At 41.9% G+C, this 25,036-nt stretch overlaps 1 protein-coding gene across 4 annotated transcripts in view; it reads right to left on the reverse strand.

Annotated features, from left to right (window-relative positions):
• LOC117501184 (cytoplasmic polyadenylation element-binding protein 1-like) overlaps window positions 1–25,036 on the reverse strand; it is a 119,981-nt gene that overhangs the window by 42,575 nt on the left and 52,370 nt on the right. For all 4 annotated transcript variants that reach the window (XM_034160055.1, XM_034160047.1, XM_034160039.1 and 1 more), the window contains 2 exons: window positions 22,220–22,475; window positions 6,456–6,569 (listed from right to left, as the gene is read on the reverse strand). In XM_034160055.1, the coding sequence (XP_034015946.1) occupies window positions 6,456–6,569; window positions 22,220–22,475 (370 nt within the window). The remainder of the gene's footprint in view (window positions 1–6,455; window positions 6,570–22,219; window positions 22,476–25,036) is intronic.

Raw genomic sequence — 25,036 nt, forward strand, 5'->3', positions numbered from 1 at the left:
TGCCATCCCCTCATTACCCCATCCCCGTAGAGACGGTGCCTGCTCCCAGACCACCAATAACCAGCAAAAATCTATTTAAGCATAAAAATTCAAAAAGAAAAAATAATATAGCACCTTCAACTGCACCACAGACTAAAACAGTTAAATGTGGTCTATTAAACATTAGGTCTCTCTCTTCTAAGTCCCTGTTGGTAAATGATATAATAATTGATCAACATTGATTTATTCTGCCCAACAGAAACCTGGTTACAGCAGGATGAATATGTTAGTTTAAATCAATCAATCAATCAATTTTTTTTTTTATATAGCGCCAAATCACAACAAACAGTTGCCCCAAGGCGCTTTATATTGTAAGGCAAGGCCATACAATAATGATGTAAAACCCCAACGGTCAAAACGACCCCCTGTGAGCAAGCACTTGGCTACAGTGGGAAGGAAAAACTCCCTTTTAACAGGAAGAAACCTCCAGCAGAACCAGGCTCAGGGAGGGGCAGTCTTCTGCTGGGACTGGTTGGGGCTGAGGGAGAGAACCAGGAAAAAGACATGCTGTGGAGGGGAGCAGAGATCGATCACTAATGATTAAATGCAGAGTGGTGCATACAGAGCAAAAAGAGAAAGAAACAGTGCATCATGGGAACCCCCCAGCAGTCTACGTCTATAGCAGCATAACTAAGGGATGGTTCAGGGTCACCTGATCCAGCCCTAACTATAAGCTTTAGCAAAAAGGAAAGTTTTAAGCCTAATCTTAAAAGTAGAGAGGGTGTCTGTCTCCCTGATCTGAATTGGGAGCTGGTTCCACAGGAGAGGAGCCTGAAAGCTGAAGGCTCTGCCTCCCATTCTACTCTTACAAACCCTAGGAACTACAAGTAAGCCTGCAGTCTGAGAGCGAAGCGCTCTATTGGGGTGATATGGTACTATGAGGTCCCTAAGATAAGATGGGACCTGATTATTCAAAACCTTATAAGTAAGAAGAAGAATTTTAAATTCTATTCTAGAATTAACAGGAAGCCAATGAAGAGAGGCCAATATGGGTGAGATATGCTCTCTCCTTCTAGTCCCCGTCAGCACTCTAGCTGCAGCATTTTGAATTAACTGAAGGCTTTTTAGGGAACTTTTAGGACAACCTGATAATAATGAATTACAATAGTCCAGCCTAGAGGAAATAAATGCATGAATTAGTTTTTCAGCATCACTCTGAGACAAGACCTTTCTGATTTTAGAGATATTGCGTAAATGCAAAAAAGCAGTCCTACATATTTGTTTAATATGCGCTTTGAATGACATATCCTGATCAAAAATGACTCCAAGATTTCTCACAGTATTACTAGAGGTCAGGGTAATGCCATCCAGAGTAAGGATCTGGTTAGACACCATGTTTCTAAGATTTGTGGGGCCAAGAACAATAACTTCAGTTTTATCTGAGTTTAAAAGCAGGAAATTAGAGGTCATCCATGTCTTTATGTCTGTAAGACAATCCTGCAGTTTAGCTAATTGGTGTGTGTCCTCTGGCTTCATGGATAGATAAAGCTGGGTATCATCTGCGTAACAATTAAAATTTAAGCAATACCGTCTAATAATACTGCCTAAGGGAAGCATATATAAAGTGAATAAAATTGGTCCTAGCACAGAACCTTGTGGAACTCCATAATTAACTTTAGTCTGTGAAGAAGATTCCCCATTTACATGAACAAATTGTAATCTATTAGACAAATATGATTCAAACCACCGCAGCGCAGTGCCTTTAATACCTATGGCATGCTCTAATCTCTGTAATAAAATTTTATGGTCAACAGTATCAAAAGCAGCACTGAGGTCTAACAGAACAAGCACAGAGATGAGTCCACTGTCCGAGGCCATAAGAAGATCATTTGTAACCTTCACTAATGCTGTTTCTGTACTATGATGAATTCTAAAACCTGACTGAAACTCTTCAAATAGACCATTCCTCTGCAGATGATCAGTTAGCTGTTTTACAACTACCCTTTCAAGAATTTTTGAGAGAAAAGGAAGGTTGGAGATTGGCCTATAATTAGCTAAGATAGCTGGGTCAAGTGATGGCTTTTTAAGTAATGGTTTAATTACTGCCACCTTAAAAGCCTGTGGTACATAGCCAACTAACAAAGATAGATTGATCATATTTAAGATCGAAGCATTAAATAATGGTAGGGCTTCCTTGAGCAGCCTGGTAGGAATGGGGTCTAATAAACATGTTGATGGTTTGGATGAAGTAACTAATGAAAATAACTCAGACAGAACAATCGGAGAGAAAGAGTCTAACCAAATACCGGCATCACTGAAAGCAGCCAAAGATAACGATACGTCTTTGGGATGGTTATGAGTAATTTTTTCTCTAATAGTTAAAATTTTGTTAGCAAAGAAAGTCATGAACTCATTACTAGTTAAAGATAATGGAATACTCAGCTCAATAGAGCTCTGACTCTTTGTCAGCCTGGCTACAGTGCTGAAAAGAAACCTGGGGTTGTTCTTATTTTCTTCAATTAGTGATGAGTAGAAAGATGTCCTAGCTTTACGGAGGGCTTTTTTATAGAGCAACAGACTCTTTTTCCAGGCTAAGTGAAGATCTTCTAAATTAGTGAGACGCCATTTCCTCTCCAACTTACGGGTTATCTGCTTTAAGCTACGAGTTTGAGAGTTATACCATGGAGTCAGACACTTCTGATTTAAAGCTCTCTTTTTCAGAGGAGCTACAGCATCCAAAGTTGTCTTCAATGAGGATGTAAAACTATTGACGAGATACTCTATCTCCCTTACAGAGTTTAGGTAGCTACTCTGCACTGTGTTGTTATATGGCATTAGAGAACATAAAGAAGGAATCATATCCTTAAACCTAGTTACAGCGCTTTCTGAAAGACTTCTAGTGTAATGAAACTTATTCCCTACTGCTGGGTAGTCCATCAGAGTAAATGTAAATGTTATTAAAAAATGATCAGACAGAAGGGAGTTTTCAGGGAATACTGTTAAGTCTTCTATTTCCATACCATAAGTCAGAACAAGATCTAAGATATGATTAAAGTGGTGGGTGGACTCATTTACTTTTTGAGCAAAGCCAATAGAGTCTAATAATAGATTAAATGCAGTGTTGAGGCTGTCATTCTCAGCATCTGTGTGGATGTTAAAATCGCCCACTATAATTATCTTATCTGAGCTAAGCACTAAGTCAGACAAAAGGTCTGAAAATTCACAGAGAAACTCACAGTAACGACCAGGTGGACGATAGATAACAAATAAAACTGGTTTTTGGGACTTCCAATTTGGATGGACAAGACTAAGAGACAAGCTTTCAAATGAATTAAAGCTCTGTCTGGGTTTTTGATTAATTAATAAGCTGGAATGGAAGATTGCTGCTAATCCACCGCCCCGGCCCGTGCTACGAGCATTCTGACAGTTAGTGTGACTCGGGGGTGTTGACTCATTTAAACTAACATATTCATCCTGCTGTAACCAGGTTTCTGTTAGGCAGAATAAATCAATATGTTGATCAATTATTATATCATTTACCAACAGGGACTTAGAAGAGAGAGACCTAATGTTTAATAGACCACATTTAACTGTTTTAGTCTGTGGTGCAGTAGAAGGTGCTATATTATTTTTTCTTTTTGAATTTTTATGCTTAAATAGATTTTTGCTGGTTATTGGTAGTCTGGGAGCAGGCACCGTCTCTACGGGGATGGGGTAATGAGTGGATGGCAGGGGGAGAGAAGCTGCAGAGAGGTGTGTAAGACTACAACTCTGCTTCCTGGTCCCAACCCTGGATAGTCACGGTTTGGAGGATTTAAGAAAATTAGCCAGATTTCTAGAAATGAGAGCTGCTCCATCCAAAGTGGGATGGATGCCGTCTCTCCTAACAAGACCAGGTTTTCCCCAGAAGCTTTGCCAATTATCTATGAAGCCCACCTCATTTTTTGGACACCACTCAGACAGCCAGCAATTCAAGGAGAACATGCGGCTAAACATGTCACTCCCGGTCTGATTGGGGAGGGGCCCAGAGAAAACTACAGAGTCCGACATTGTTTTTGCAAAGTTACACACCGATTTAATGTTAATTTTAGTGACCTCCGATTGGCGTAACCGGGTGTCATTACTGCCGACGTGAATTACAATCTTACCAAATTTACGCTTAGCCTTAACCAGCAGTTTCAAATTTCCTTCAATGTCGCCTGCTCTGGCCCCCGGAAGACAATTGACTATGGTTGCTGGTGTCGCTAACTTCACATTTCTCAAAACAGAGTCGCCAATAACCAGAGTTTGATCCTCGGCGGGTGTGTCGTCGAGTGGGGAAAAACGGTTAGAAATGTGAACGGGTTGGCGGTGTACACGGGGCTTCTGTTTAGGGCTACGCTTCCTCCTCACAGTCACCCAGTCAGCCTGCTTTCCCGGCTGCTCGGGATCTGCCAGAGGGGAACTAACGGCGGCTAAGCTACCTTGGTCCGCACCGACTACAGGGGCCTGGCTAGCTGTAGAATTTTCCACGGTGCGGAGCCGAGTCTCCAATTCGCCCAGCCTGGCCTCCAAAGCTACGAATAAGATACACTTATTACAAGTACCATTACTGCTAAAGGAGGCCGAGGAATAACTAAACATTTCACACCCAGAGCAGAAAAGTGCGGGAGAGACAGGAGAAGCCGCCATGCTAAATCGGCTAAGAGCTAGTAGCTACGCTAAGCTAGCGGATTCCTAAAAACACGCAAAGTGAATAATGTGTAAATAATTTAGAGGTGATTCAGCAGAATGAGTGCTTTAGTTAAGGCACGTAAAGATTACACTGGGAAACAAATCGTAATCTAGATAACTAGATCAATCTAACTGCGCAGATTAAACAGCTAACAGATACAGAAAAACACCGCTGTGCTCCGGAACAGGAAGTGATACAATACCGCAGTGAGAGCCAACCACCAAAATCAGAAAGGTCTTGTCTCAGAGTGATGCTGAAAAACTAATTCATGCATTTATTTCCTCTAGGCTGGACTATTGTAATTCATTATTATCAGGTTGTCCTAAAAGTTCCCTAAAAAGCCTTCAGTTAATTCAAAATGCTGCAGCTAGAGTACTGACGGGGACTAGAAGGAGAGAGCATATCTCACCCATATTGGCCTCTCTTCATTGGCTTCCTGTTAATTCTAGAATAGAATTTAAAATTCTTCTTCTTACTTATAAGGTTTTGAATAATCAGGTCCCATCTTATCTTAGGGACCTCGTAGTACCATATCACCCCAATAGAGCGCTTCGCTCTCAGACTGCAGGCTTACTTGTAGTTCCTAGGGTTTGTAAGAGTAGAATGGGAGGCAGAGCCTTCAGCTTTCAGGCTCCTCTCCTGTGGAATCAGCTCCCAATTCAGATCAGGGAGAGAGACACCCTCTCTACTTTTAAGATTAGGCTTAAAACTTTCCTTTTTGCTAAAGCTTATAGTTAGGGCTGGATCAGGTGACCCTGAACCATCCCTTAGTTATGCTGCTATAGACAGACTGCTGGGGGGTTCCCATGATGCACTGAGTGTTTCTCTTTTTGCTCTGTATGCACCACTCTGCATTTAATCATTAGTGATCGATCTCTGCTCCCCTCCACAGCATGTCTTTTTCCTGGTTCTCTCCCTCAGCCCCAACCAGTCCCAGCAGAAGACTGCCCCTCCCTGAGCCTGGTTCTGCTGGAGGTTTCTTCCTGTTAAAAGGGAGTTTTTCCTTCCCACTGTCGCCAAGTGCTTGCTCACAGGGGGTCGTTTTGACCGTTGGGGTTTTACATAATTATTGTATGGCCTTGCCTTACAATATAAAGCGCCTTGGGGCAACTGTTTGTGACTTGCCGCTATATAAAAAAATTGATTGATTGTGTGGCAGCGGTTCCAGTATCCTATACTCCCACAGCACCACCCCACAGGATACCCTGAAGGACCTGGTTGTACATGGAAAACATGTAGACTGGCTGTAGCTGGTCATACTCTGAAGCCCCTACTAGTATCCTTGCAAGGGTAAAGACCTGGTCCACCATTCCATGACCAGGATAGAACCCACACTGCTCCTCTTGAATGTGAGGTTTGACTAACTCTCCTTGAATATCCTGACATAGGCTTTCCCAGGGAGGCTTAAAAGTGATTCCTCTTTAGTTGGAACACAGTCTCCAGCCTCCTTTTTTAACGACAAGAACGGCCATTCCAGAGGTACTGTCCCAAACTTCCACGCAACATTTCATAGGCATGTCAGCCATGACAGCCCAACATTATCCAGAGATTTCAGCATCTCAGGGTCAATCTCATCTGTTCCCGGTGACTTAGTTTTTTTTTGTTTTTACACTACCTCTGACTTCCGCGCTACACTGTTAACTAAAAATGAAGTTGTTGGCTGAATTAAGTTCGATTACTCTTACAGGTACACAGCTTTAATCACTGCCACATTAATCACTTATTTCATGATTAATCATTGTATGGTCACAGCAGCACTTACCTTCTGTGATGTCCCAAGGAACTCCACCAAGAAAGACTTTGCAGGAGTACAGAGGATTCTTGTTATTTCTGGGGGGCAGCTGGCCACTCCAGGTGAATGTGGCCTCATTCACCGCTGACAAATCCAGAAGCCAAGTTTAGTGAAAATTCAGGATTCAATGTGCACAGCTGCCAAAACTAACCAGAATAGGTTTTACTACACTTCTATTTGTGTCTCACATACTAGACAAGCAGAACGAATAAGGGAGAGACATACTTTTAGTACAACACTGATTACAGATTGTGGCTGCCGTCAAAGTCAACTGCCATATATGTAATTCATTATTTTTTAATACACTTGTAAAAAGACAATACATAGTATTGTTTCATTTCAAAGGGTCATGAATAAATAAGTAATCATTTAAAGTAAATTCAAGTAAATATAGTTCATTTGGATAAAAGACACCTCAAGAATAAGGGTAACTCGTTCTGCACGTTCAGAGGATATAGTTAATTGGTGCACATTAGAAGCCACACGAGGAGAAGAGGTGTTTTGCAGTGAGGGGAAGCTGTGTGAAGTCACCTTTATTCCTTTTGAGTAAATGCGGCCAATGAGGTAATTTTTTTTTGTTGTTTCTGTTGTACTGCTTTATTCATCTGAATTTCTGTTTTATTTTGTGTAAGGTCTCTGTATTTTGTGAGCTAATTTATGTTTTTTTTTTATATATTTCTCTGTCTTAGTTCTGATGACATATTGGGCCAAGTGTGTGGGGGGAGGACGAGAGAGAGACAGATGCACGCACAGACTATCCAAACCAGAGGCAATCGGGGTCCAGGAGCACAGTGTGGTTAACCTACCACCAAGTAACATGTTTAGAACAAGTTAAATGTGAAGAAATGGATTAACCTTGCTAACTTTAAAGGGACTCTATTAGTGCTTAAAGGGGTAACCTGCTGTGGTCTGAACTACAAGTTTGCAGTTAAGTAATAAAGCCTAAAGTACCTACACAGGACATACAGTGACAAGGCCAGCCAACAAGACTGACACTGAAGCTGTGAAGTTGCAGCAAGAAGGAGGTCTCATAGAACAAGCTTCAGACACCAGTCTAACAGAAGGACGTGCAAGTCAAGCTGCTGCAGAAGAGGGCTTAAGGAGAAGTGTAAGAATGAGAATACTCACTGAGAAAGGTCAAGCACTGCATGAAGAAAGAGTAAATAAGCTTCAAGCTCGCTTCAAAGTCAGTTATGACAAATGGAAAACTGCTGCTAAACAAGCTGAAACAGCGCTTGATGGACCTGTTAGCAGAAAACTGCACGATCACATTGTTCAAATCAAACATACTTCTGAAGTGAGACGAGCTTATGAAGAGCTTCGTAGTTGTGAAACTACTGATGGAGACACTCGTCGCAGAGTGGACACATGCCATACAGTTTCTCAAAAGATCATACAACAAGCACGAGAAAATCTTGCAGCAGAAGAAGATGAGTTATAGAAAAGAGATCAGTGCGTTGGAGTGAAGCTGGCTCAGTGTTCATTTCAGCAGCCTCAAATATCCAAGCTGCTCAAGTAAGTTATCTGTCAAAAGGCAAGAAGCAGCAGCAGAACTGGCAGCAACTGAAGCCATTCTCAAGGTGATGAAAGAAATGGAACACGAATGAAAGAAACGCTTGCAAAACAAGCAGAGAATGCTGAAAACCAGAGTATTAGAGAAAAAGAGAAGAGCGCATGAACGCTTAGAAACCGTAAAGCAAATGAATGCTGCCAAAGCACGCCATAAAGTGTATGAGCAAGAAAGCAACTCAAAGAAATAGACATTCTGAATGAAAGGAGCAAATCAAGGAAGACCACACTTAAGTTAGTCAGCCTGAATGCAATCTTGCATCTTCTAGCCTCAATCCACTGCACAGCCATTTGCTATGCCACAAACCACCACAAGAGGGCAACCTATAAGCAATGCCACACAGGAAGATGAAGCAACAGCACTAGCCAAAGAGAATCAGAATCGCCTTTGTCATTGTAATTTGCATTACGAGATTTGAGTGGAACTCCAAAAATGTGCTTTCCATGGTGAGAGTAATTTTTAGCGGTAAATTATTCAGAGTATATGTACAACTAATAAAACCATAAGGTAAAATAAAGTAAAATAAAATAAAATGTGGACCAAGTAAAATGTAGAACGAGAATTATATACAACTGGAATCATATTGCATGGGAAAATTGCACATGGTTTACAGATATTGCACAAGAAACCTGAAGGTGGGGATTAGAGTGATTTGTTATTGTTCAGTGCAGTGATTGCTCTGGGAAGAAAGCTGTCCCCGAGTCTGTTTGTCCTAGTTTTGATTGACCTATACTGTCAGCCGGAGGGTCGTAGGTTAAACAGGTGGTTGCTGGGGTGGGATGTGTCTTTGCTGATGCTGGCAGCTCTGCTGAGGTAGCGAGAGCTGGCAATGTCTTCCAGGCTGGGCAGAGAGCAACCAGTGATCCTCTGGGCCATTTTGATCACCCTCTGCAGCGCTCTCCTGTCTGCTGCTGAGCACCCCCCGTACCACCCTGTGATGCAGTATGTCAGGATGCTCTCGATGGTGGCTCTGTAGAACAACACCAGCAGCTTCTCCTCCAGATTGTTCCTCCTGAGCACCCTCAGGAAGTGGAGTCGCTGCTGGGCTTTCTTCACCACCACTGTGGTGTTGGCAGTCCAGGGGAGGCTGTCAGAGAGCTTCACTCCCAGGAACCTGATGGAGCTGACCCTTTCCACACAGTCCCCTTCAAGTCAAAATCAAATCAATTTTATTTATATAGCGCCAAATCACAACAGCTGCCCCAAGGCGCTTCATATTGCAAGGCAAAGCCATACAATAATTACAGAAAAACCCCAACTGTCAAAGCGACCCCCTGTGAGCAAGCACTTGGCGACAGTGGGAAGGAAAAACTCCCTTTTAACAGGAAGAAACCTCCAGCAGAACCAGACTCAGGCAGGGGCAGTCTTCTGCTGGGACTGGTTGGGGCTGAGGGAGAGAATCAGGAAAAAGACATACTGTGGAGGGGAGCAGAGATCAATCACTAATGATTAAATGCAGAGTGGCGCATACAGAGCAAAAAGAGAAAGAAACACTCAGTGCATCATGGGAACCCCCCCCCAGCAGTCTAAGTCTATTGCAGCATAACTAAGGGATGGTTCAGGGTCACCTGATCCAGCCCTAACTATAAGCTTTAGCAAAAAGGAAAGTTTTAAGCCTAATCTTAAAAGTAGAGAGGGTGTCTGTCTCCCTGATCCGAATTGGGAGCTGGTTCCAGAGGAGAGGAGCCTGAAAGCTGAAGGCTCTGCCTCCCATTCTACTCTTACAAACCCTAGGAACTACAAGTAAGCCTGCAGTCAGAGCGAAGCGCCCTTGGATGTAGAGCGGGGCTGGGTCAGTCCAGGATTATTTATTTTATTTTTGTGGTGTTCAGCGGCAGGTTGTTAGCTGAGCACCACGCTGTCAGTCGATTCATCTTGTCTCTGTAGTTAGTCTCATCCCCCCCTGAGATGAGCCCAATCACGGTGTATCATCCGCAAACTTTATGATGGTGTTTGTGGGATGGGTCGGAGAGCAGTCATGCGTGTAAAGGGTGAACAGGAGGGGGCTCAGTACACAGCCTTGAGGGGAACCGTTGCCGAGTGTGATGGTGGGGGAAAGGTGGGGGTCAAGTTTCACAGACTGTGGGCGGTTTGTGAGGAAGTCCTTGATCCCCTGGCAGATGGGGGTGGAGATGCCCAGATGTGTCAGTTTCTGGACCAGGATCTCTGGAATGATGTGGTTGAAGACTGAGCTGAAGTCCAGGAAGAGCATCCTCACATAGCTCCCCTGGTGCTCCAGGTGGTGTTGAGAGCTGTGGTGATAGCGCCCTCTGTGGAGCGGTTTGCCCTGTAGGGAAACTGGTGGGGGTCCAGAGTGGGAGGCAGACAGGCTCTGATGTGCTGAGAGACTAGTCTTTCAAAGCAATTCATGACCACAGGCGTAAGTGCAACAGGCCTGTAGTCATTTATGCTCTCCACTGCTGACTTCTTTGGAACTGGAATGATGAAGAATTTGAAGCAGAGTGGAATGATGGCCTGCGACAGGGACAGGTTGAAGATGCAGGTGAAAACTCCAGCCAGTTGGTCAGCACACGCTTTGAGTACCTTTCCAGGTACACCATCGGGGCCAGCCGCCTTCCTGGGGTTCACCGCCTTCAGCACACGTCTCACTTCGTGTTCCTGAAGTGTTGGAGGGTAGTGGGTGTGGAGTTGCTGCTGGTCTGTCTACTTCAAAGCGGGCAAAGAAGTGGTTCAGCTCCTCTGCCAGCGAGGCGTCAGACCTAGCATTTTCTAGTTGGTTATGATTTATTCCCTGCCACATCCTTCTGGGGTCATAAAGCTTTAACAGAATCCATCAACATTAGCCAGCTACCAGTACCAGAGCCCACAGTTTTCAATGGCGATCCTATCAAGTACAAGGATTGGAAAATGTCATTTCAAAAGCTGACAAAGAATATCCCTGTGACTGAGAAGATCTACCTCCGCAAGTATGTTTGTGGTCCTGCAAGAAAGGCAGTTGAGAGTTACTTCCTGTTGGTAACATATGGCATACCACGCAGCATGGGACACTCTGGAGGAAAGATATGGAAGTTCATTTGTAATCGCCAAGGCTTTCAGAGATAAGCTTTCATTGTGGCCTAAGATTGGAAGGAAAGACAGTGCTGAACTAAGAGTTCTTAGACTTTCTCAGAGGCTGTGAAGCAGCAATGTTCCAGATAGTCTCGAAGTACTAAATGACTGCACTGAGAACCAGAGAATGCTAAGCAAGCTTCCCAATTGGCTTGTAGCTAGATGGAATAGAAGGGTCACGCAGACTGAAGAGGAATGTGGTTCATTTCCAACATTCAGCAACTTTGTTGACTTTGTCACAAGAGAGGCCAAGATAGTGTGCAACCCTGTGACGTCACTACATGCGCTCAAAGCCAATGACTCAGAGAAAGTGAAACTTCCAAAAACTCGAAATGTCAGAAAAGACATTTGCAAGCAGTGCAGAAGAGAAAACAAAGAAGTGTGTATTCTGTGAAAGATTAAAATCACAACATTCAGACATGTCGAAAGTTCATGGAAAAGCGATAACCCAAAGAGTCAAGTTTGTACAATCAAAAGGACTGTTTCGGCTGTCTCAGCTTTGGACACCTATCCAAGAAATGTGAAAAGAGGAGTATCTGTAACATATGCAAGGGAAAACAGCCAACGTGTTCGTGTGACGAACAAGACAAGGAGTCCAAACAGAATAAGGACAATGACAGTCAAAGGAAACCAAACCTACTAAAGAACAAACGGGTCAGTCACAGTCAAGGTGTCTTAAGGTGAGTCACCTCAAGACAAAAATTAAAGCAAGTATTTTTCTTTGAATTGAGACCCATTATGAAGACTAATGTCTAGTGCAAAATAATCCAAAATTTTATTCATGTATCACTAGCCAATTTTTTTGGTGACAATATTAAGACAGAGGCAAAGTCACATTTTGACTGTCAAGGACTCTACAACAGAAAGGATATCCTTAATACCAGAGTCATTTATTTTACCATTTACTTCAAAAAATTGGTATATGTTTTGTTATAAGGCTTAAACTGTATTCAATATAGATAGAGCACTTCATCATGGATACTGATAGAATCACTCATGTACTATTTTAAAACTGTCACGGACTCTACACATGTAGACTCCGTGACACGGTGCTACCTATAGCCTTCATCATAACAGGTATAGGACCTAATTATTTATTCCATTCAACTTATATCCTCTAATTATCCTAACATAGGACAATAAAACTACCTAAGTTACACTCACCAGGCTATTTTTAAATATAGCTATGTCACGGACTCTACAGGATTTTCTGCACATCTGAGACCATGCAGTGCGATCATCGCCAAAAACAAAATATTGCTCTGGCCACATTAAATCTGTTTTTTTTTAGACACCCTTGAGACTTCAAACATTAAAGACCAAAGGATGACTTTCATTCAGCATTTCCATTCAATATTGTCTTGAAAATGAAATTTTACAATGGTGTAACTCATTTCTGTAAGACTATGTAGCTGTCTCTCAGATAACCCGAAATTGATGAAATCTTTTGAAAATAGAAAACGTTTGTTTATATCATAGAAAAACATTTACATAAAAGACTACCACACCTTTATTGTTATAAAATAAAACATGCTGCATCAATTTTAAAGTGACAGAATAACGCCTAATTTAATTTAAAAATGCACCACGTTTCTGGTCATAACTTGTTAAATATTAGGATTAATCAAACCATTTTTTCGGCAACATGAAGTTTTTTTTCATATGCAGATGCTGAAAGCAAAAGTACTTCTTAATGACATATGATTTAGTGTTTCTGATATAACATCTGTATTTTGTATCTATAGCCTTGATTGTGACCAACCTGAAAGTAAAGAAACATCAAGCAAGGCAATCTCAAACCGTGTGATCCAAAGTGACAGTGATCTCGCATCTACAATTGTTCCAGTTTGGTTATCCACAACAAGCAACCCAGAACAGGAAATACTGGTATACGCCCTTTTGGATAGTCAGAGTGACATTTATTCTGCCATAAAAGGCAGATGCTCTGGACACAAACGAAAGGTGTGCAATTAAAGCTCTCTACTTTGTCACCCAAAGATAGTCATTCCAAGCCAAAAGCTCACAGGGTTACAAGTCAGAGGCTTCTACTCGTTAAAGAATTAATCTTCCCTTGACATATACAAGAGAGTACATCCCTGCCAATCCAAGTCATATTCCCACACCAAAGATAGCAAGAGCACGGCCTCAGAACATCTTGCAGAAGAGATTGCCCCTCTGATTGAATGCGATGTTGGTTTTCTCATAGGTTATAACTGTTTACAATCACTGGTACCCAGAGAAGTAGTGGCAGGAAAAGACAATGAGCCCTTTGCCCAAAGAACAAATCTTGGATGGACAATAGTAGGAGGTGCTGATCCTTGTATCAACTATGGAGATGTTATTGGATGCAGCCACAGGATTATTGTCAAGGAAGTGACACCCAGTCCACCATCCGATCAGTTGGCAAAGGAAGTACATTACATCTGTCGTACACAAGTCAAGGAAGTAGTCACACCATTAGATGTGATCAAAATGCTTGAGTCCAATTTCAATGAAAGGAAAGTGGAAGAGTCATTTCTCGCAAGATTTGCACTTCATTTCAATAATAGATGGAGTGAAAATGCAAGAAGATGGACACTGTGAGCTACCCTTGCCATTTAAAGACGACAGACTAAGTCTACCAAACAACAAGATCTGTGCAGAACACCGACTGAAGTGCTTAAAGAAAAGATTTGAAAGAGAAACAATATCACAAAGACTACACCAAGTTTATGAATGAAACCACAGAGTGTGGAGATGCAGAAAAGGTGCCTCCTGAAGAACTGGACAAAAGCCCGGCCTGGTACATACGGCACCATGGGGTGTACCATCCTCAGAAACCTGGAAAAATAAGAGTGTTCAATTGTTCAGCAAAGTATGACGGAATCTCGTTGAATGACCACCTGTTGACAGGGCCAGAGTTAACCAACACTGGTAGGAGTCCTGTGCAGATTTCGGTAAGGTCCAGCTGCAGTGATGTGTGACAGAATGCATGTTTCATCAGTTCAGGCTCAGAGCAGAAGATCAAGACAACTGTCGCTTCCTGTGGTGGGACAATGGAGATTTCCACTCTATTCCGTCTGTCTACCGCATGCGTGTCCATCTGTTTGGAGCTGCTTCATCACCAGCATGTGCAAACTTTGGCCTCAAGTACATCGTGGCACAAGGTCAAGGACAGTTCAGTGAATCAGCAATAAGGTTTGTTGAGAGAAACTTTTACGTGGATGATGGCCTGATCAGTTTCCATTCAGAAAAGGAAGCAATCCACCTGGTAAATGAAGCAAGGCAACTCTGCAGTACTGGCAAATTGCAACTCCATAAGTTTATTTCTTAGGGGTGTCGGGGGGGCGCGATTCACATCCGAATCGTGATTCTTATTACGATTCTGAAACGATCCAAAATGTCCAAGAATTGATTTTTAAAAAGCATTTTTTTTTTTTTACATTTTCTTACTCGCTGTGTGTACTGTTTGTCAGGCAACGGCTTCCGTACTACAGCGTCCCCATGAGAGGAGGATCCGGCGTGCTTCAAACATTCGTGAGCTGCAGCTTAGCATGGCAGACGAAGAGCTAATTCAGCCAGCACCGTCTTTGCTGAAGACAAATGTTTGGGTGCATTTTGGATTTTATTACAACCCCTGGCAAAAATTATGGAATCACTGGCCTCGGAGGATGTTCATTTCAAATGGCAACTTTCTGGCTTTAAGAAACACTAAGAAATCAGGAAAAAAAAATTGTGGCAGTCAGTAACGGTTACTTTTGTAGACCAAGCAGAGGAAAAAAAAAAATATGGACTCACTCAATTTTGAGGAATAAATTATGGAATCACCGTGTAAATTTTCATCCCCAAAACTAACACCTGCATCAAATCAGATCTGGTCATTAGTCTGCATCTAAAAAGGAGTGATCACACCTTGGAGAGCTGTTGCACCAAGTGGACTGACATGAATCATGACTCCAACACCAGAGATGTCAACTGAAACAAAGGAGAGGATTATCAAACTCTTAAGAGGGTAAATCATCACGCAATGTTGCAAAAGATGTTGGTTGTTCACAGTCAGCTGTGTCTAAACTCTGGACCAAATACAAACATGGGAAGGTTGTTAAAGGCAAACATACTGGTAGACCAAGGAAGACAGCGTTAAGACAGAAAACTTAAAGCAATGTCTCAAAAATTGAAAATGCACAACAAAACAAATGAGGAACGAATGGGAGGAAACTGGAGTCAACGTCTGACTGAACTGTAAGAAACCGCCAAAAGGAAATGGGATTTACATACAGAAAAGCTAAACGAAAGCTATCATTAACACCTGAACAGAAAAAACAAGGTTACAATGGGTTAAGGAAAAGCAATCGTGGACTGTGGATGACTGGATGAAAGTCATTCAGTGATGAATCTCGAATCTGCATTGGGCAAGGTGATGATGCTGGAACTTTTGTTTGGTGCCGTTCCAATGAGATTTATAAAGATGACTGCCTGAAGAGAACATGTAAATTTCCACAGTCAATGATATGGGGCTGCATGTCAGGTAAAGGCACTGGGGAGATGGCTGTCATTACATCATCAATAAATGCACAAGTTTACGTTGATATTTTGGACACTTTTCTTATCCCATCAATTGAAAGGATGTTTGGGGATGATGAAATCATTTTTCAAGATAATGCATCTTGCCATAGAGCAAAAACTGAAAACATTCCTTGCAAAAAGACACATAGGGTCAATGTCATGGCTTGCAAATAGTCCGGATCTTAATCCAATTGAAAATCTTTGGTGGAAGTTGAAGAAAATGGTCCATGACAAGGCTCCAACCTGCAAAGCTGATCTGGCAACAGCAATCAGAAAGTTGGAGCCAGACTGATGAAGAGTACTGTTTGTCACTCAAGTCCATGCCTCAGAGACTGCAAGCTGTTATAAAAGCCAGAGGTGGTGCAACAAAATACTAGTGATGTGTTGGAGCGTTCTTTTGTTTTTCATGATTCCATGATTTTTTACACAGAATTGAGTGATTCCATATTTTTTCTCCTCTGCTTGGTCTAAAAAAAGTAACCGTTACTGACTGCCACAATTTTTTTTCCTGATTTCTTAGTGTTTCTTAAAGCCAGAAAGTTCCCATTTGAAATGACTTTAGTTTTGTGTCATGTCTGATCTGCTTTTTTTCTACAAAATTAAACAACTGAATGAACATCCTCCGAGGCCGGTGATTCCATAATTTTTGCCAGGGGTTGTATATGCTGCGTAATAAGGAGCTTGACAGTTGTGCAGTGTGCAAAATCTGCAAAATGAAAGTCAAGTACTTCAGAAACACTTCAAATCTCCAAGCCCACATGCTACGCCATCACCCGGAGCTAAAAGAGGGGAGCAGCGGTATCTGCCGACTACTGACCAGCGCTTCGCTAAACTGCCAGCCGACTCCAAACAAGCAAAGCAGATGAGTAAATTTACATCTAGAATCACTTGATTAACCTTGTCAAGCTGCATTTTCTTAATCATTTAAGTAATATAACTTTCTCAGAGCTGTTTGAATCGAAAATCGATTCTGAATCGAATCGTCACCCCAAGAATCGGTATCGAATTGAATCGAGAGTTATTGTACAATTCAAATCCCTATTATTTCCAACAGCCAACCAGTACTTGACTCTCTTCCTAAAGAAGACTGTGCAGAGACAGTAAGAAACCAAGACCTCGCGCTTGGTGAGCAACAGACCGAAAGAGCTCTTGGCATCAAGTGGTGTATCGCTTCAGACCATTTGTGAACGAGCGTCCACTTTGCAGAAGAGGAGTGTTGACTGTAGCTTCTATCTACGACCCTCTTGGGTTTGTGTCACCTTTCGTGCTACTTGGCAAGCAAATACTACAACAAATGTGTTGTGACAAAGCAGACTGGGACAAACCACTCAAGTGAACTCAAGCCACGGTGGGAGTCCTGGCTGTTGGATCTCAAGAACCTTGCAGATGTCACGATTGACCGTTGCTACCTTCCCAAGGATTTTCAAGTAGTTCAGAAATATGAACTCCATTTCTCAGATGGAAGTGTTGCAGGATATGGAGTCTGTACCTACTTAAGAGCCATCAGTGAATCAGGACAAATCCATTGCTCACTTGTATTCGCCAAGTCCAGAGTAGCACCCACCAAAGTAACGACAGTACCTAGGCTGGAGCTGTCTGCAGCAGTCATTGCTATATGCCCAAGTGACATGCTCAAAGCTGAATTGGAGTTAGAAAATGCTGAAGAATTCTTCTGGACGGATTCTCAAGTTGTCTTGGGATATATCAGAAATAAAGCGAGATGTTTCCACATTTTTGTAGCGAATCGTGTCCAACATATCAAAGACAGTACTAAACCAACACAGTGGAAATATGTTGCATCACAGGACAATCCCGCTGACCATGCATCAATCAATGTGAAAGACCTCATCACTTCCAACTGGTTTTGTGGACCATGCTTTCTCTGGCAAGAAAAGCTTCCCAGTGGAGATATTAAGGTGGGAGAACTTAATGCAGAGGACCCAGAAGTACACAAAGCTGTTGTACACCACAGATACAAAGGTGGATTCTCTGGCAGAATGTTTTGAGATTTTCCAGCTGGTCAAGATTAGTCAAAGCAATCGCAAGGCTCGTTAGATTTGTGAAAGAATTCAAAAATATGCAAAAGCAAACTAATGAAGCCTCAAGTCTCGAAAGACAAGAAGCTGAGTTTAAAATCATGGCCTTCGTTAAAAAAAATCAGTCTTCTCCAAAGAAATCAAGGAGCTTCAGTCCCGAAAAGAGTTAACTAAAGACAAGTAAGCTCTACCGACTATCCCTTTTTGGACCCCAAGGGCATCCTTAGAGTGGGAGGTAGATTAGAGCAAGCTACATTACATCCGTATGTCAAGCACCCAGCTATCTTACCAAAAACCAGCCACGTCACAAGATTACTGATTGATCACTATCATCAACATATACACCACAGGCTGTGGCATGATGATAAATGAACTGAGAGCAAATGGCATTTGGATACTTGGATGTAGTCAAGCAGTGTCATCCTATATCTACAACTGTGTCAAATGCAGGAAATTCAGACGAACAGAAGAGTAGAAAATGTCAAACCCGCCCAGTGAGAGAATGGAGACAACCCCTCCCTTCACCTATTGTGGGATGGATTGTTTTGGCCCGTTTTATGTCAAAGAAGGAAGGAAAAAGTTAAAACGCTATGGACTGCTGTTTACGTGCTTGTGCTCAAGCGCAGTACATAGAGTTACTCGATCTGTCAACTGACGCTTTTCTCAACTCACTCTGAGCCTTTATTGCCCTACGTGGAAATGTGCGTCAGCTTCTGTCAGCTCAAGGTACCAACTTTGTTGGAGCAAGACGAGAGTTCCTGGAAGCAGTAAAGGAAATGGACCAGGAAAGCCTGAAGCAACTAGAGTTGCGAGTTTGTCATGAACCCTCCCTCTGCCAGTCATATGGGTGGAGCCTGGGAGAGGCAAATCCGTACAATCAGAAGTGTGTTCATCTCCATTCTGGGTCAGTCATCCCAAACATTAGACAGCTCATCATTAAGGACCTATCTTTACGAAGTGATGGCTATAGTAAACAGCAGACCCATCACCCCACACCTACTCAACGATCCTACTGGACCTCAACCACTTACACCCAATCATCTCTTGACCGTGAAGTTGTCAGTAATACTACTACCAGAAGACTTTATAAAGGAGGACCTGTACCTTCGCAAGAGATGGTGTGGAGTGCAATACCTAGCCAATGAGTTGTGGCACAGATGCAGAAAAGAATACTTGTTGAGCCTACAGCAAAGACAAAAATGGCAGAAAACAAGGTGAAATGCTAAAGTCAATGACAGTGATCATACATGATACAGCACCCAGAAATGACTGGAAACTTGCTAAAGTCATCAGTGTATCCAAGTGAAGATGGATGTGTACGCAAAGTGCAACTGCTTATTAGTGACTCTGCATTAGATGACCACAGAAAGAATCACTAAACAAGTACACTTGGACAGACCTATCCATAAGACTGTCACTATTAGAAGCAGAATAGACCCACTCATCTGTTCATAATAGAAATCACAAGTGATTTGGTGCGAGTGTGGCTGCAGTCAAAGGCAACTGCCCTACATGCAATTCATTATTTTTAATACTCTTGTAAAGACAATACAATACAAAGTATTGTTTCATTTAAAAGTTTCAAAAATAAATAAGTAATCATTTAAATTCATGTAAATATAGTTCATTTGGATAAAAACACCTCAAGAAGGGGAACTTTGTTGCTGTGAAAATAAAAAACCAAGATGGTCCCCCAGAAGAGATATGAAGTTAACAGAACATGGCCATGAGACATACTGTCCAACACCTGAAAACGTGTCCAATGTTTTACATAATGTTTTAAAATGAATCTCAGTGCAAACGGCATGATTTTTGTGTCACCATTCTTTTCATGAGTTTTGTCCTGTTTAAAAATGAACTGAATGACTGAACTGTGAGTTTAACATTTTGGTAGTTACCCCTGCAGTGGTACTGCTTTCATGAGACAGCTGAAATGCTGCAATCTTCAGGCACCTCAACACTGTCATGCCAGTGTGATCCACTTTGACTGGACGTCAAATTACATAAAATATTCATTTCGTTGCCAATAATGCATTTGTTAAGAACCTGGCTGATGAAACCATCTCTCATCGCTCCCAGAATCAGAAATTATCTACAGCTCATCTTGTGTGGCAAGGCACTTTTAATGTGACAGAGGTACATCAGTAGCCTTGCTGCATTGAAAATGTCAATCCCCACAAGCAGCTAGGAGGGAAAAATAGTGTCCAAAAGCTTTAACAAGAGACACTTCAAAACACTAACGTGGCAGTTATATTTATTGATCAGATGACAGATTTGAGCCAAATGAATCTGAAGCAGACAAAGGGAGTGAATACAGACGAACTGAGTTCACCCTGGTCAACTAGTTCTTGAGATATCGCGCTAGCAAAGAAAATATTTTGACTATTTCTGTATCCTTCCCCAGACAATCCTGTCTCAGGTCCACAGACAATTCCTTTGACTTCATGTTTGGTTTGTGCTCTGACTCAACTGTGTGACCTTATACAACCCCAATTCCAATGAAGTTGGGACGTTGTGTAAAATGTAAATGAAAACTGAATATTTGCAAGTCCTCCTCAACCTATATTCAATTGAATAAACCACCAGGACAAGATATTTAATGTTCAAACTGATAAACTTTATTGTTTTTGTGCAATTATTTGCTCATTTTGAAATGGATGCTTGCAACATGTTTCAAAAAAGCTGGGACAGTGGCATGTTTACCACTGTGTTATGTCACGTTTCCTTCTAACAACACTCAATAAGCATTTGGGAACTGAGGACACTAACTGTGAGTGTCATGATTGGGTATAAAAGGTGCATCCCCAAAAGGCTCAGCCATTCACAACCAAAGATGGGGAGAGGATCACCACTTTGTGAAAAACTGCATGAAAAAAAAAAAAATAGTCCAACAGTTTAAGAATAATGTTTCTCAACGTTCAATTGCAAGGAATTTAGGAATTCCATCATCTACAGTCCATAATACAATCAGAAGATTCAGAGAATCTGGAGAACTTTCTACACGTAAGCAGCAAGACCAAAAACCAGCATTGAATGCCCGTGACCTTCAATCCCTCAGGCAACACTGCATTAAAAACTGACATTGTGTAAAGGATCTTACCGTGTGGGCTCAGGAACACTTCAGAAAACCACTGTCAGTTAACACAGTTCATTGCTACATCTACAAGTGCAAGTTAAAACTCAAACCATGCAAAGCGAAAGCCAAACAACAACATCCAGAAACACCGCCGCCTTCTCTGGGCCCAAGCTCATTTGAAATGGACAGACACAAAGTGGAAAAGTGTGCTGTGGTCTCATGAGTCCACATTTCAAATTGTTTTTGAAAATCATGGACATCGTGTCCTCTGGACAAAAGAGGAAAAAGACCATCCAGACTGTTACTAGCGCAAAGGTCAAAAGCCAGCATCTGTGATGGTATGGGGGTGTGTTAGTGCCCATGGCATGGGCAACTTACACATCTGTGATGGCACCATCAATGCTGAAAGGTACATTCAGGTTTTGGAGCAGCACATGCTGCCATCCAAGCAACGTCTTTTTCAGGGACGTCCCTGCTTATTTCAGCAAGACAATGCCAAGCCACATTCTGCACGTGTTACAACAGCGTGGCTTCGTAGTAAAAGAGTGCAGGTACTAGACTGGCCTGTCTGCAGTCCAGACCTGTCACCCATTGAAAATGTGTGGCACATTATGAAGCGCAAAATACGACAATGGTGACCCCGGACTGCTGAACAACTGAAGTCGTATATCAGACAAGGATGGGAAAGAATTCCACCTACAAAGCTTCAACAGTTAGTGTCCTCAGTTCCCAAACACTTGAGTGTTAGAAGGAAAGGTGATGTAACAGTGGTAAACATACCACTGTCCCAGCTTTTTTGAAATGACCATTTCAAAATGAGTAAATATTTGCACAAAAAAGTTTCAGTTTGAACATTAAATATCTTTTCTTTGTGGTATATTCAATTGAATATAGGTTGAAGAGGATTTGAAAATCACAACTGAATTCTGTTTTTATTTACATTTTACACAACATCCCAACTTTATTGGAATTGGGGTTGTATGTAGACAGATGCGTCTTTCCAAATCATGTCCAATCAACTGAATTTACTCCAGGTGGACTCCAATTAAGCTGTAGAAACATCAAGGATGATCAGTGGAAACAGGAGGCACCTGAGCTTTATGGCAAAGGCTTCAAATACTTATGTAAATGAATTTAGTTTATTTTTAATAAATTTGCAAAAAATAAAAACCTGTGTGGAATTTTGAGGGAAAAATGAATTTCATCCATTTTAGAATAAGGCTATAACAAAATGTTGATCAAGTGAAACACTGAATACTTTCTGGATGCACTGTAAGCTACAGCCATGTGAGCATGATGACCAACTGGCAATTAGTACTTTAAAAATTTTGAATATTTTTAGCTTTGTATTAGTTTCAATATCTGAAAGAACTTAATCATATACAAAGGAGCAAATAATTTCCACAGCATTGTGCAAGAACTTTAAGTGTATATTCACCTGCAGCCTGCCTGTGAAGGCGGGCCTCCCTCTCAATGCTAAACGCATTGTCAGACTGGTCAAGCACATCCAAGCCAGGCCAGAGAGAGCCTGTCGGCCAGCGGCGAGAAATTGCTGAAGAGGAAGGGCTGACACTTGGTGGAGGAGTTAAGGGTGAGCTACTGTCATTGTGGTCCAAGCTGGACCCCAACCGCAGGGAGTCCTTCTGCATGTTTGACTGAAGGTAAGGTAGAGGAGGGGAAATCCTCAAAGATGACTGCAGAGAAAAGTCCAAGAGAAAAAAAAACAAAAAACATTAGGTGCTTTACCAGTATAGTACTAGGAGACTAATACAAATGTTTTCACTGGAGAGATGAGGACCAAAATTATAATCTCAAGCATGTTTGGGGTTTTTTTTGTAGTTCACACAGTACACTTGTCTACAAAGGGATGAAGCTTGTAGTGCCGGTGATTTGCAACACAAAAGTCACTTCCAGCGCTGCCCATATACTATACAATGTGATAGTGCTATATCAAGAATTAAAACCATAATGTACGATTAATCTGAGAACCACCTACTCTAGAGAGATTTGAAATTAGTACTATAACCCTCGTCTTAATGATTAATGTAAATGAATTCCAACAGTCAAGCGATGGACCAATGTATTCATCCCATGACTTGCCTAGAAATGGCATGAATTTATATCATTTATTGTTTGACCAATGACACATAGGCTCTGACAAGTGAGGAATTTTTAAAATATGCAATTTCAATTGTACTTGTTAGAGCCATTGAATTAAAGCTGGAAGTCTACACTATAAATCAAGGTAATCTTGCAAAAATCTGATCAAAAACATTTAACCCCCCCCCCCCGCATAAAACACTGAATATCCATTTAAATAGAGGAACTATTTCACTGGAGTTCCAATTAGCACTGCTGCTCTGAGGCTGTTATTAGCTAAGGATAGTCTGTCCACACATGCACCCCCACCCCGAGCTCCACAAGTCTATTGCTGCGTTCACACTGGACGCCACGCAAGCGATGGCAGTGACAGGTTGCCATGTAATGCCTATGGAAGGACGCATGGTGGCGCCACAGAAGTTCAAGCCACAATGCGACACGATGGACGGGAATAAAGCAACGCGAATAAAGCGACTGGCACGTTTGTGGTGCATCGCATCCCCCTCTTCCAAGTTGAAAAATTTAAACTTTTTCATCTTGTCACGCCGCGATGACCAATCAGGGACTGGATATGTAGTGATGTGGAGATGTCTGGAGTTTATACTTGATGTGGACATGTCCTGTGTCTGGCAGCCAGCCTGTGAGCAGGACTTATGATCCTTTTGTCCTTTATTTAAATGGTAAAAGGACTGCATTTATATAGCACTTTTCCATCTGCATCAGATGCTCAAAGCGCTTTACAATTATGCCTCACATTCACCCCGATGTCAGGGTGCTGCCATACAAGGTGCTCACTACACACTGGGGGCAATAGGGGATTAAAGGCCTTGCCCAGGGGTCCTTAGTGATTTTCCAGCCGGGGGGGATTTGAACCCATGATCTATTGGACTCAAGCCCAACCCCTTAACCACTAGACCATCACCTCCCCTGTTTCACAATTATGACAGTTTGAGGGAAGAGTGAGCAGCAGCCAGTTTTTTGTTCACGTGTGCGTGCGAACAAAGTCCGTGAAGATAATTTTATTAACTACACAGATGTATAAAAAAAACAAATGGTGACTGGTTTATAACAATTATGACAGTTTGAGGGAAGAGCGAGGAACTGCAGCGGCAGCCAGTTTTTTTTTGTTTTGTTTTTTTGAAATTGTTCACATGTGCGCTCGCGAACAGGAGGTCCTCAAACTGGGTCCTGGAGAGGTAGAAGTACCGCTGAAAGTGGTCGTCATCCAGACAGCTCCTGCAGCAAATAATGAAACATCTCATGAGGATGTTGTGAACCCAGGGACGGCGCCGCTGGTGACATTTGTCAGCTTTCCACAACAAATAAAGCACAGCAACTCGCTCCGTGTGATCAAGGTCCGCCATGTTGACTTGACGGCAAGCGGAATGGAAGCTCCTCCTATTTGATGACGCATTGGGGCGAATTTTCGCAGCTAAAGCAGAGAGACACGAATTTGTAGCATCCGGTGTGAACGCAGCAAAACACCTGTTAAATGTGTTATTTCATCTATATCAAGTCATTTTTATAAGATAGTAATGTTTAAAATGTGACTGTTGCATGAACTGGTAGATTTCTATGCTGCTGACCTGGTTAAGCCTTGATCTAGTCATTGACACCCCCCCCCAAAAAATATATCTGATTCATGAAGTCTTTCTATTGAGATTTTAACTTTGAAACAGCAGAACTGAAGGTGAAAACAGTCCAGGTTAAACTCTTATTAAAGTATGACCATTAAAGTGTGGTTTGCAAAAACAAAAGGGGGAAAAAAAATGCCCTCAAATTTTGTCACCTTCATTGTATTGGTTTCCAATTTATTTTTCAGCTGAAAGCTTTTAATTATGCATAGCTATATGAAATTCTTAACTTACTTGACATTTCTCAATTTGTAGTGTAGGTTGAAGAACGCTACATGCCACATGGTAAAATGTCAAGAGTTACATTCTTAACACTTGAATTTTTTCAGTTTCATGACAGGATTTGTACTTTATGCAGATGTAGCCAAGTATATCACTAATAGCTTCCAGCTGAAAATTTTGAAGCCAATTATGTAATTAAAATAAACGTGATTCACATCCCACTCTCGCCATAATTTGCACCGACAACAAGAAACTAAAGAATGTAAACCAAGCATGGACTGTGCACTAGACAATTGTTC

This window comes from Thalassophryne amazonica, chromosome 2 (assembly GCF_902500255.1).
Source record: "Thalassophryne amazonica chromosome 2, fThaAma1.1, whole genome shotgun sequence".
NCBI lineage: Eukaryota > Metazoa > Chordata > Actinopteri > Batrachoidiformes > Batrachoididae > Thalassophryne > Thalassophryne amazonica.